At 42.4% G+C, this 13,657-nt stretch overlaps 1 protein-coding gene across 1 annotated transcript; it reads right to left on the bottom strand.

The window, feature by feature from the left end:
• Positions 1-422: 422 nt before the first annotated feature.
• On the bottom strand, positions 423-4,648 carry LOC129598188 (uncharacterized). The gene is made up of 3 exons (XM_055496005.1): positions 4,253-4,648; positions 3,755-4,184; positions 423-992 (listed from the first exon to the last, which is right to left on the bottom strand). The coding sequence occupies exons 1-3, from the start codon at positions 4,380-4,382 to the stop codon at positions 602-604; spliced, it is 951 nt and encodes a 316-aa protein (XP_055351980.1). The 5' UTR covers positions 4,383-4,648; the 3' UTR covers positions 423-601.
• Between the last annotated feature and the right edge of the window lie 9,009 nt (positions 4,649-13,657).

Raw genomic sequence — 13,657 nt, forward strand, 5'->3', positions numbered from 1 at the left:
GGAAACCGATCGTATGTTTGGATTATCGTGTTCCGATTGGCTCACTAGTTTCTGCTCCGATAGATTCTATCTAAAACATTTCCTGCCCTATGCTTCGCATTCGAACTCCTATACACACCTGAATGTTGCGAAATACCGATTCGATGATTTCCCAAAGATTCGACGGAAATATTCTCTGAGACTAGGTCGCAACTGGCAATTTTGCAGGCTTGACCGAATCTCGGAAGGCGATTTAGAAAAAGTGCAGCGAACTGAATAAAGCAAGTAATGATTTTCATGACCGTACTGTAACTGCGCGAGTTTAACGGACAGAAAATTCGCCTCGACGACCGCAGAATTTAATGGTCGTTACGCTGCCGCGGACACGGTGCACGCCCGTCATTTCGAGAAATGGAAGACCAGCCGGGATCATGACTCATGTTTATTCATTAGTGTAAAAGACCTGATCATGACAAGCATAGGTACCCACTGCAGACATCTGTTGATGCTCGCGAATATTAACAAAGAGGAACTAAGATTTAAAGGAGGGATTTACCCTACAAAAAGGTAGAAATTACTCATGAATCATGATGGTGGAGCCGCTAGTCCCGCTACTGTATAATTATGCGGCATGAAGGTATGCCGACTGTACAACCCACTCGTCAAAGATGTCATTGATCTTGAACCAGCACTGATAGCGCCCTGCGTCTTGACTCTGGACGGACTCGAGGGACAACGTGGAGTGGCACAAACAGTCCTCTGGCACGTTGCTGGTAACGTTGATTCCCGATTTCATGCGTACATCATGCTGGAATGCCGGTACTCCCGGAGCGAAGATTAGGCCTTGGTCGTTTCTCCACATAAATCGAGTTTCGAAAGCCATGCGCTCGGATGGCATGGTGTTGAACTTGACGGCACATCGAAATTCGGCTTTCTCGCCTACCTTGGCCGTGACATTCATCATGGGCGGGTTGAAGACCTCCTGGGGCAGCAGACGCGGACTAATCAGGTACCTGTAATACAGTTGCACAAGCAGGGTCAGTTTCGACTATTATGTTATTCGACGCACAAGAGCAGATTTTTCAGGCAACCCAATTCGAAAAATAAAAATTCTCAAAGAGAAGCCGATTTTCTTATGTGAATAACAATTTCGCAAAGCCAAACACTGCCAATAAAATAGCGCTGAAACACTTAGACTACTGAATTTATTCAATGCAACGCCAACAGGCAATAATGATTCGAAATTTTTAATGTTTTCAGTACTGCAGTCTGTAGGTGTGTAATTGTAAAGCACTTCGCATAATATCTGCAAACCGGAAGGATCCACTCACTGTAGTGCACTGCAACGGACTAGAAAACTTCGTCCAGTCCGATCCAAACTTAAAAAAATTTATCCGAACCCAGTCCGACTCCGAAGTTAAGAATCGTACTCCGACCAGTCCGATCCGTAAATTTTTTTGCCAATCCGAACCCACTCCGATCCACTCCGAAAAATTTTCCAAACGAATTTTATTACACATCTTTACTGTATATTACAAAAACTTGTTACGGCCATTTTGACGGTAGTAGAGGACTTTAGACTTCACAGTTAGTTTTTTCTTGGGCGTAAAATAGTTTACGTTACGGTTTTATAAAACCATTTTTTGGTAAATTTAAACTTTTTCTTTAACACTACAGTGTACAGTGAAACTCCTCGCCTGATATAAACCGGATCCCACCCTAATCTTTACCCCTTACTAAGCTTCAAGACCATAGTTCTTTAACAAACCTGATAACTTTAATTACCTTAACAAACCTGCAGTTCCACCTTTTAAGCGTTAAGTAACCGAAAGGCCCGAGTGCTTTACCTGCCCTTTTAAGCCTTTGGTCACCGAAGGCAACGCGTGCGGTACCCGCCCTTTTAAGCCTTTGGTCACCGAAAGCCACGCGTGCGGTATTCGCCTTTTTGAGCCATAGGTCACCGAAAGCCACGCGTGCGGTACCCGCCTTATTGAGCCTTTGGTCACCGAAGGCCAGGCGTGTGGTACCCGTCCTGTTAAGCCTTTGGTAACCGAAGGCAACGCGTGTGGTACCCGCCCTGTTAAGCCTTTGGTCACCGAAAGCCACGCGTGCGGTACTCGCCTTTTTGAGCCTTTGGTAACCGAAGGCAACGCGTGTGGTACCCGTCCTGCTAAGCCTTTGGTTACCGAGCGGCACGCGTGCGGTACCCGTCCTGTGAAGCCTTTGGTCACCGAAGGCAACGCGTGCGGTACCCGCCTTTTTGAGCCTTTGGTCACCGAAGGCCACGCGTGTGGTACCCGCCCTGTTAAGTCTTTGGTCACCGAAGGCCACGCGTGCGGTACCCGCCTTTTTGAGCCTTTGGTCACCGAAGGCCACGCGTGCGGTACTCGCCGTTTTGAGCCTTTGGCCACCGAAGGCAACGCGTGTGGTACCCGCTCTTTTAAACCTTTGGTAATCGAAGGTTAGGCATTATTTGTCCACGCTTTTAAGCGTTTTATAACAGAAGAATTTCGGTTTAACCCGTTTCTAGATACAATAACTGTATTCCATTTTCAATAAGACTTACTTAGCATATGAAACCTTTTCACTTTGATTCGTTTAGCAAAGAGCCCACCCGACAAGAACCGCCTTTGCACCTTTATCACCACCACCATTATCACAGAGTCGCTATGTGAGTGAAATTAAAATAAATTATTTTAATTTCACTCACATTTATCAGTATCACAATTATCAGTATCACAATTATCAGTATCACATTTATCAGTATCACAATTTCACTCACAATTATCAGTATCACCCCAATTACTAGAGGTGCAAGTATAAGAAATGGAAAGCCGGTGCATAGTTAACGTTAAATTGTCTGAGCCGTAAAACACATTTTTGAGAGCGTAATCGAAGTACTTATACAAAATATTTGGTGGAAGCGCAACGAGTAACAAATTAATAAAAAAAAAGGTGAAGGAGAATCATCAACGGTTAACAAAAGAGAACCAACAACAGTTAACAACTACCCTAAACAAAAGTAGATACTTTGGTATTGAATATTGTAACGCAAGTGGAAGCCTCGCGCGAAGCTGACGAAGTTTTTTGTTTTCAAAATGTGTAAAATTCAATAAAAATTAATTAATATTATTTATTTATTTACGGATAATTCGGAGTCTTGATTGCATCCGAATCCGATCCGGTCAGATGCACATAAACTCCGAAACCACTCCGAATCCGAATTTTTGAAAGTGGAATCCGTCCAATCCGATCCGAAAGTCGGAGTGGATTCGGAGCGGTTCGGATTTACCAGTCCGTTGCAGGGCTCTAGGATCCAGTCAGCATGCCATCGAATAGCAGTATTTTAACTGATTATATCTGCCTGCTGCTCTGTCAGCCTCTGTGGAATAAGCCAGTCAACATTTGGGTTACTAGAAACTGTCGAATTTTTATACTTGCAAGTTTTTCGCTGACCGATTCCGACTAATATCATATACCGCTGACCGGTGGTTAGCTGATTAGCTTTCCGTCAACGAAATTAATAATCATTCGTTGGCAGCCATGCAGCAAAACATTTCGGTGTTGCGCCGCCTACGAATTCGTGGACACACTAATTTTTGGTCATACTTCTGTCGATTAAAGAGTACCTGTAGACTTTAGTGCAAGGCAGCATTGTGACGATAAGCAATTAGTAAAACGAAAGTTCCAAATTTGGACGTCGGAACATCTCTTTCAACTGAACTCGTAAATTTACTACGCTTACAGAAACAGAAGCAACACAGATGCTACATACCGGTTGGTTACCGTTAGTACTCCGTAAACCCTGTGCAGACATTCGTACGTGCCGGACAAATGGCTCGCGAAGTTATACAGCTGAATGAAGTACGTGGGCAGGAAAGGATCTTCAGCCAGCAAGGCGAGACCGGAATCGAAGACGTTGTTGGGAGGGGAAACATTGCAGCGGCATACATACAACCGCTGCATCACCTCTTCTAATCGGCCACTTTCAGGCGATAGCTGTCGACCGTTGTAGCGGATTAGTGGAAGCTCTACTGTCCGGATGTCGCCGCACGGAAGTGTCACGTTTACTCCTTCCGGCTCCCGCACGACAGTAAACCCGACCGGCAGAATGGACAGATGGGACGGCTGGCCAGAAGTTGGTATCTCCAGATGAACCACTCCGTCCTGGCTGCGCTGCAACGCTTCATCCATCAGCCGCAGCGCTGCAGAAAAGAAAATTATGAAGCCTGTATGTCACGCTGCTACTGAAAATGTGAGAAAAATACCGCACCATTGATACTCGTAACGGATGCTTGGTTACTGACTGGCCATTGGGGAACCGACCAAGCACTGACATGGAAGTGAAAAGGATCGATCTCGGCACTAAGCGCTATGAACAGTAAGCGGTAAATGCAATGCATTATGATAAAGAATTTAACCACATCCAGGAAGGCTGCAGTGAAGTTAAAAGTTACTTTAGTTTTCGATTAAAAAGCATTTATCCAGAAACATGCCGGGGCACACTGACTGAGTGCGGCACCAGCTACTGTTTTTTACTTGTCGGCACCTATTGAAAAGTAGATAAAGTCGAACAGCAATCAGTTGAATCAAATATACCGTGCTCAAAGCGCATTTTATACCATAGTAATCAGATCGAAAAGTTCTGGAGCAGAGTTTATACCGTGGTGACAAGATCGAACATGAGTAAGATTAGCCCCGATACGCTGTGATAGTGGATAAAGTAGCAAGGGAAGGCTGCATGCAACACAGTTAAGTTATTTAACTCAGATTGGAATTCGACAGCTGTTTACTCTGCGTTGCGTAGCAAATGGCCGGCGCAAAAGACACCGCCGTTTGCTATTGTTTTACTCCTGTCTTGTATAAAGTGGTACAAAGGCATACCTGACAGAAATTGCCAGAATGTGCTTATTGAGTTATAATTAATTCCATTCACTGGCGTACCGTATGATTATACTACATTGGACTGACTCGGAATTGTTAATGAACTTTACAAAATTAAACCAGCGCTGCCGCTCTGGGCATGACAGTTCTATGTATTATGAAACTTTGCCATCCTTGTCCATGGACGTTGGCGACTCGCCGGATGCTGTAAAGTTATAATTATGAGATCCCGCTGCACTATGCCGGTTTCTATCTTGTCAAGAAGACAACTGATTGGCAGACACAAAATACACCAAGTAAGTACAGTACATGTATATCCTTTACAAGCTATGTTTAACTCATATAATTTATAGAAGCACCGGAAGAACGAATTCTTTAATAAATTATATCAGCACTGACCACGGACGAACTAGTTGATAGTGTAATTACTTAGTTAATAAAATTATTTAGTTAATAAGAGTTAATTTAGCTGACCATCGTAGGATATAAAGGGAAAGTTACTGCGATTTGTTTTTCTGAACACTTCAATGAAAGTTTGGAACACCCTCTGACCTTTGTATTTACTACTGGGCTGGAAATTTCTAGTCTACCGTATTTTCCATGAATTACTGCAGAAAGTGTTAGTGTGCCATTGATTGTCTTTCATCGTCCAAATATTATTAAAACTTCTGCTATCTCATTGCATCGTAATGGAATTTTGGTGAAATTGCTCTTAATTGCCTAACTGCAATGAATAGCTTTTAAAACTTTTATTAATATTTTTAATCGGTTTTTGATTCCCCATACTCTGCAGATAAGTTATAGTCATATTTTTCCGTAAACAGTGTTTCGATATTTTGTTATCATTTTCTCCAGTCTTTTTTTAAATGCCTACGTCTTTGGTATCACTCGGATAATATGGTAAGTCAAAGCTAGCCCTAATAAGCAATTTCGAATCGCGACATTTGGCTTGTAATATTTTTTGTCTATCCCATTTTTTTTTAATTTTCTAAAGTTTCACAGTTTGCCGCTTTTGTTTTAATCTATACGCTTAAATTCGATCTACATTATGCCGTCGGCAATAAGAATGTACAGCCTCGCCGGTTACTAGTACCAAAACTGAAAATTCGCATAACAAAAAGCCGAAAAAACCCGGCATACCAGGAGGAAAGTCGTATGTCGCCGGATTGGGGGTCCGGTGATATCTGCAGAATGCTTTTCTTCTGTTGTTGTCTCGTCAGAATCTTTGCGACTCTCCGTACATGCGATCTGCATCGGCTTCTTCTACAAAACGCAAAAATACGTGGCACAAGAAAGGGAGGCAGGGAGAGCCTCCGCCGTGACTCTCCTCCGGTTCCCACGGTCTCAGGACCACACTGCTTACTCAAATCTCATTTAGATTTGCTCAGGTCAGATGTACACTAATGATACATTATTTGGCTATTCTTTAAACCAAAACCCGTGTGATTCTAAAATCAATGGAATTTTTAAACAAGTTTAATGACGACAGAGTCCGTTGTCGCTAGGCGAAAAGTTACTTGCTTATCGCCGAAGCTGTTAGTTTACAAACTCATGTGTCTCGTAAACTATAGTTTGCGCTTTGGCAGAAATCAATTGAACTTACAGAGTAAGTACAGTAAAAATAATGTGCATTCAGACAAAATACGTGAGGATAAAGAATCAGGGCAGAAAAATCTACAATAAATTTTTGAAAAATTAAACATTTGGCGGGAACACTCACTGTACATTTCATTTGTTAGCGGGACAATATTATCCGCCATGTGGAAAATGTATAAAATTAAACAGTACGGATCAGTCGATGGGTGATAAAAATTGCAACATTTTCTGCTATTTCAGCGACTGGAAGCAACAACAAAAAAATGCTGAACCGAGTACAAAAGACAGTGTCCGCAAACGGTATTGTATGGAGTGAAAGGTTGTGAACGGTGTGGCCACCATATAATCTTTAGTCCGTGGTTGTAATGCTCAGTACCGCATTTCACTTTCCGCAAAGGTTGAGTGTCGTAATAAAGTTTTTCTTATCAAGTCACAAAACATTTAAACTATTTACCGTATGTTTCATTTGAAATTTTAATTGTTAGTTTACAGATAGATGATCCTTTTACGAATTTATTTATTTTGCATCATCTACATGTTTATGATGCTATCGATGCGAAGCAAAATAATTTACCCATGTCTAAATTAAGTTACGTACTATATATTAACTACCAAGGACGCGCAAAACACTACTAGGTAGTGTGTAACAAAAGAACGTCAAGGTGTTTACAAGGCATGGACAATAAGCAGGTTGCGGTATCAACGAAGGGGTACGATTGACGATAGAATTAACGACGCAGTACAATTAATGAACGTTTAAACGGCAGTACCCGTCGTTTTTAACGAAACGAAGGGGGTATCGTTTCGTTAATAACGACGTTGAAATTCAGTAATGAACGACTGGGCCCACATAGACCATTGAGCACGAGACTGCGTAGGCGAGACAATCTACCCAGTGAATTTCGGCCTGGGCATTCAATCCTGAGTTGCCCACTCGACTCGAATTTTCGAAAATCGTACAAGTCTCGACGCTTGCACTGCTGTCATTTATTTTTTTGCCAGCTACACTGAAAAGAAAATAATTTGCTTTTTCGTAAATGTAAAAATTATTGCAAAAACTAATACTTTACTGTTGCAGAATGTGCTATAGCACCTCTGTAGCCTGTGCTGTGCATATTCACCACCTTTCAAGTGCAACAGCGAGTCACGCATTCCAGAATGGAACGACAGTTCTTTATAACGTTTGCGCGAAAACTCAGATCGCATTTCCTTCTAACGTATTTGTACCACATAAAAACTTTGCATTTTGTTGTTTTTACGCTGGTAAACGAAATTGTTTTGATACTGGTACAAAATATTGAGCGGAGACTCTCTGATTCAATTATAGTTCCTCACATTTATAGCAGGAGCAGTAAATTTTTTAGTTTATAACGCAACCTCCTATTCCAATCAACGGCACATTAAATTAACAACGCTAAAATCGTCGTTAATTTTGCCGTTAATCGCAAGGCCGTGCAAAACGCAACCTACTTAATGACCAATCATAACTGCACGAGAACTTTGTTTTGATTTTCTATGAACGACCGTTACCCGGAAAACTTTCTTCTAGTGCAAAACACTACTGAGTAGGCAAAACGAAAGGCAATAAGTTGCAAAAAGAACCTCAAGGTGTTTACATTGCATGGAAAATGGTGACCTGCACGGATCTTAATTACACGAGAAGTTTGTTTTGACTTTTTATGAACGACCATTACTCGGAAAACCTTGCATCTAGTGCAAACAATGCCATAACTGTTTTTCTGTTATTCGAAAGGAGAATGACACAGCATATGCCTAAACCACGGTCGGAACTGTTGATGCACGTTAGGTTGTTAGTTGTCGTGTCGAACTGTTGTGAATGGCAACCGCACGCCTGGGGCATGCTGGGCCTATTCCGCGTTGGAATCAGTTGTATATATAAAGATAACTGAAGCGCTTAGTGTTGTATCAATCAACTTGAAAGAGCACTGCTTTGTATTTGCTCGATTGCCATTTAACTCATTCATCTTCCGCAACAATGCTGTCCGCCAAGTTCTGCCTGGTTTTGCTCGTCTGCACGGTACGGTTTTACTTGATTGTAACTTTGGATTTCTTAACACTTCGTAATACACCGCTGCTGATTTCCGCTACGTTCTGAAACATTTATTAAATTTTAACCGCTATTATTATCAAATCATTACCGATTTTGAACTGTTTCTGAATCGCGTGCCGACTGGATAATTTTCACCTTTTCGCTTTTTCATTTGAAATTTTCTAAATTTAATTTTTTTTAGTGCTCCATTTTTTCTAACCTGTATAACTGTGCAGATTCTTAACGACAGATCTCCGGAATAATAATTAAGGCTGAAGTAATAAAAATCCAGAACCGTTAGCAATGTATGGTAAAGCGTCCCTGTGTTGCAGATGGTGGCCGCGACGGTGTCGGCCGGAAAGGGCCAACAGGGCGCCGCGTGCACGAGCGTCACCGACTGCGATCACAAGAACGGCTTTTTTTGTAAAATCGACTCCTTCGACCACAACGGTAAAAACAGGAAAGGCCACTGCGAGGTACAGCTGGACCATCGCCCACCTCATTAGCAGTCCCCATACCGAACATTCCCCGATAATTCTAAGGAAAGCCCTATGGTGCCTGGATTAACTACTGGAGCATCGCTGTGCTGATATAAATCAGACCGCTTTCATTGTACAAACTTACGCTCAACACATAACCGTATTTTCCGGTATATTTTCCTTGCAATGGATTTGCTGGAATAAACTGACGAATAAAAGTGTACGCCCTATTAAACTGAAGCAAACATATAACACCGTTATAAAATTATTTTCACCAACATACGGATTATGTTATCACTTCATGCATATAGAGAGCGCAAAATGTTAAATTACAGTAGCTTGAGCAAGCAAGCAAAAACACCTGAGAGACTACGATTAAAGTGTGGTTCGTCCAGATACATGCCGGGGCACACTGAGAGGCAGCATCGTTAGTTTTCCGCAATGATGACCTTAACAAAGCCCGCCTTCTTGCTCAGTCTAAACCAGAAGCTGGCATCTGGTTAAACGCGTTGCCCTCCGCTCATAGTGGCAACCTCGTGGACGACGACACTCTTAAAATCTCAGTTGGCCTGAGATTGGGAGTGGCGATATGCGAACCGCACGAATGTTTGAAGTGTCATAAGCACGTTGATAAGTACGGACACCACGGTCTTTCGTGCGCATTTTCCGCAGGTAGACACCCGCGACATGGCGAACTGAACAGCATTGTGTGCCGCTCTCTAGTGTCAGCTGGAATCCCTGCGAAGCTAGAGCCCCGCGGAACGTCACATACTTCCGAACGACGCCCTGACGGCTGCACAACCTTTGCCTGGCAGAGAGGGATGTGTTTAGCGTGGGATGTCACTTGCGTGGATACTGTTGCGCCTTCCCACATTAAATCTACGGCGGCAAACGCAGGCGCAGCTGCATTGGAAGCGGAAGAAAAAAAGGCGCAGCTGTATGCGTACTTGTTCGGCAGGTATATCTTTGCTCCGATAGCTTTTGAAACAATGGGCCCTTGGGGACCGGCCGCCATCGCCATCATCAAAGAATTGGGCAAACGACTAGAACAGCAGACAGGGGAGAAGCGTTCCCATGAATTTCTACGTCAAAGACTGTCGTTGGCGATTCAGCGGGGGAACGCGGCCTCAGTTCTGGGAACAATGGAAGGAGCAGAAAAGTTAAACGAAGTTTTAATGTTGTAAAATTGTGATGTTTTTTTATTATGTAACAATACGATGTACCACAGGTGAATAAAGAGAAGTATCGTTAGTTAATGTTTGATACTTGTAGACGGCTTTCGAACACTAGATAAAGTGATGCAGTCATCAGCCAAATTAAGTAGACCATGATCAAAGCGCATTTTATTTCATAGTAACCAGATCGACATGTGCTAGAGCGAATATATTATACCGTGGTAACAAGATCGAATAGAGAAAGATGAACCCTGATACGCTGCAGTAGTGGGTACTGGGTAATTAAGCCAGCGATGGCTGAGATGCAATTAATTGAATTACCTCTGATTGGAATCCAACAGCGGTTTCCTCTAGCGGCTTGCCGGCGCAAAAGATACCGGCATTTGCTATTGTTTTACTCCCCTGTTGAAGAAAGTGATACAAATTCAACAGTGGGTTAGCGTTTGCAAACTTCATCTATTTACACGAAATCTATACATACAAACACGTGACGTCACGGCTGAACCCACGAGGCAGCGATTCGCTTCCGCGCAAATTTCAGTTTTCATTTTAATTCTTGATAACACATGTATCAATAAAAGAAAACCAATACTAGCAAGCGAAAAAGCTACACTTTATAACATCCAGATGTCATTAAGCTTTCCGCTTCACCAATTGTGCCCATAATTGACGCCGCATTGCCTCGCTGCATCTCCAATGAGAGACGCTGTCGGAGAAATTCGTGCGAGCGTTTTTCTCCGGTGTGGTCCCGCAGGCGCTTTGCTAGATCCTTGGTGAAGGCGATAGCCGACGGACCCCACGCCCCCATTGTTTCGAAAGCTATTGGGGCGAAGATGTATCGACCATTCAGATACGAATAAAACCTGGATTTCTTTTCTTCTGCTTGGATAGCCGCCGCTCCCGCATTTGTCGAAGTACACTTAACATGGGAAGCAGCAACAGTATCGACGCATGTGACATCCCATGCTAAGCACATTCCCCTTTTCCACGCGAAAGTTGTACAGCCGTCCGGACGTCGTTCACTCGTGTGAAAGGTGCCGCGTGGTTCAAGTTAGCCGGAATACCAGCCGCGGCGAAGGCGCGGCAACAGTGCTGTTGAGAGCACCGTGACGCGGGTGCCTACCGGCCGAGAAAGGGCATGATAGGCCGCGCAAATTAGATGTATGCGTGTATGAAGGCGGTGTCAAAAAATTAATCCACGTAAGGCCCTTTGCGGTAACTCATATAACGCGGTCGTAACACGACTTGACATCAAACGCACTTGAAGATATATCAGGAAGATGATTTTGCTGCACTATAGCGTTAGCAGAAAAGTTTTTTGAATCACAGTAAATTAGTTATGAATTTTCGAAATAAAAAATTTCAAGATGAAATTTGCTGAGTACTGTTCATCAAAAAGATTTGTGAAAACGCTTTTCGGTGCGGAAACACTGTAAAAACTTTTCACACATTGAAAATTCCAATACCTTTGCTATTTTATTAATTTATAGCGGAAAAAAACCATCCGGGCCGGTAAGGAAACCTATCTAGTATGTTTTTATTGTACACAAGTTTCTTACATTCATGATAGCGCCATAGTCTGATAGAGGAGACTGCATGCTCTGCAATGAGCTCCAAACCCCAGAATGATTAGCCGCTGGGAACCCTTTAAGCGATTTCGAAGCGCGACATCCGGTCTTCTCGCTTGTAGCTCTATTTTCAGAATTCCATTTTTTTAAATTTCTAAGCTTTTCCAATATGCCGCTTTTTGACGTTTTGACTTGATAAACTCTTCCGTATAACATCGGTAAAAGAATATATACTGACTTGCTATGCGGAAGTTGCACCGCGACAACCGCACTAGATGACCAAACCTACTCAATCGGTAGAGTGGGAATATGCTCTGGACTCCGTAAGTGGTACTACTGCCTACTCCGCTAGGTCCGAGCGGATTGCTGTGCCTAACAAAAGTTACCGAAACCGAAACACTCAGGAACTTCCCAAATGTTTAATCACCAAACTGAACGAACGAACAAACAGAACAGAACAGAACGAGATATGAACTTCCTTCTAACCTAGAGTCACACGACCTTTCAGCTAGAAACAAGCTCACAGATTTAGTTGAAGTTAGAAACTTCAGACGGATTAGTTTAACCAGAATCATGGATGGAATTAGCGATCAAATGCGTAAGATGAGAACAGCAAGTCATACGTAACGGAACAGACAACACGTACGTAATACGCGGAACTACGCATAGCGCGTTAATACTCTCGCCTGTTAAAAAAATTCACGTAACAAAAAGCCGAAAAAGGCTTGCCAACCCTGAGAGAAGACGTGTGGTTCCCGTGATATTTGCATAATACTTTTTTCTGTTGTGTCGTCAAAGTCTCTGCGACTCTTCGGACATGCGAATTTTTGCATAATGGCTCCTTCTGCAAGACGCTGAGAAGCTGCGCGTAGGAAAAGGGGGGAAGTAAGACCCTCCGACCAATTCTGCTACATATATAACTAATATTTATGTAAAAGTTTATGCTCACTTCTGATTTGGTTTTTTTGTTTAGATATTCATTTTGTGTGCAGTTCATGTATTTTACAGCATTTGCTTGTTTACGGTTCTTTGTTACGCAGCAGAAAAAATTCATTACGCCTAAAACAGGTTGTATGATACATTATCAATCCGCACGAACACCAAAGCGCAAAACACTACTGAGTAACACAAAAAGAAGGCAAATGTGTTTACCGCAGTTTACATAAACACGTTGCGATGCGGCGTATAGGTCGCATGGAAAAATGGTAAACATTGCACGGCAGATTTTTATTGCACGATAAATTGATTATTAATTTTTCTGAACGACCATTACCTGGAAAACCGTACATCTAGTGCAAACAAAATGTCTTAAATGTTTTTGTGTTATTTGAAATGAGAATGACACAGCATGTGCCTCAACCACGGTCGAAACTGTTGTTGCACGTTGTTGCTTGCTGTGCCGAATTGTTGTGAATGGCTAGCGCACGCCCGGGGCATGCTGGTCTATTCCGCGTTGAATAAGTTGCATATATAAAGATGACCGAAGCGCTTAGTATTTTATCAATTAACTTGATACAATCATTCTTAGTATTTACTCGATTGTCGTTTAACTCCTTCACCTTCCTCGACAATGTTGTCCGCCAAGTTCTGCCTGGTTTTGCTCGTCTGCACGGTACGGTTTTACATGTCAGTGTGTGTTTAACCTTTAACATTGAACTTGTTATAATTTCGTATTACGCCGCTGCTGATTTCCGTTACGTTCAGAAATATTTATTAAATATTACCCGCTAATAATCTCGAACCGTTGACAATTTTGAACCGTTTTTTAATCGCGGTCCGACTGGATCATTTCCACTTTTTCGCGTTTTCATTTGAAATTTTAAAAATTTAATGTTCTTAATACTCCAGTTTTCTAAACTGTATAACTGTACAGAATGATTATTAACGGCAGATCTCAGGAATAATAATTAAAGCTGCAGTAATATA

The sequence above is a fragment of the Paramacrobiotus metropolitanus genome, unplaced genomic scaffold, assembly GCF_019649055.1.
Source record: "Paramacrobiotus metropolitanus isolate TYO unplaced genomic scaffold, Prichtersi_v1.0 Parri_scaffold0000001, whole genome shotgun sequence".
In the NCBI taxonomy this organism is placed as follows: Eukaryota; Metazoa; Tardigrada; class Eutardigrada; order Parachela; family Macrobiotidae; genus Paramacrobiotus; species Paramacrobiotus metropolitanus.

Bases quoted from the DNA above. Each gene is read 5' to 3' on its own strand.
- LOC129598188 (XM_055496005.1), bottom strand. From the start codon at position 4,382: ATGCATTGCATTTACCGCTTACTGTTCATAGCGCTTAGTGCCGAGATC. The intron at 4,185-4,252 runs GTGCGGTATTTT...TCTTTTCTGCAG, and splicing joins ATCCGTTACGAGTATCAATG to CGCTGCGGCTGATGGATGAA. The intron at 993-3,754 runs GTATGTAGCATC...ACTGTATTACAG, and splicing joins GTACTAACGGTAACCAACCG to GTACCTGATTAGTCCGCGTC.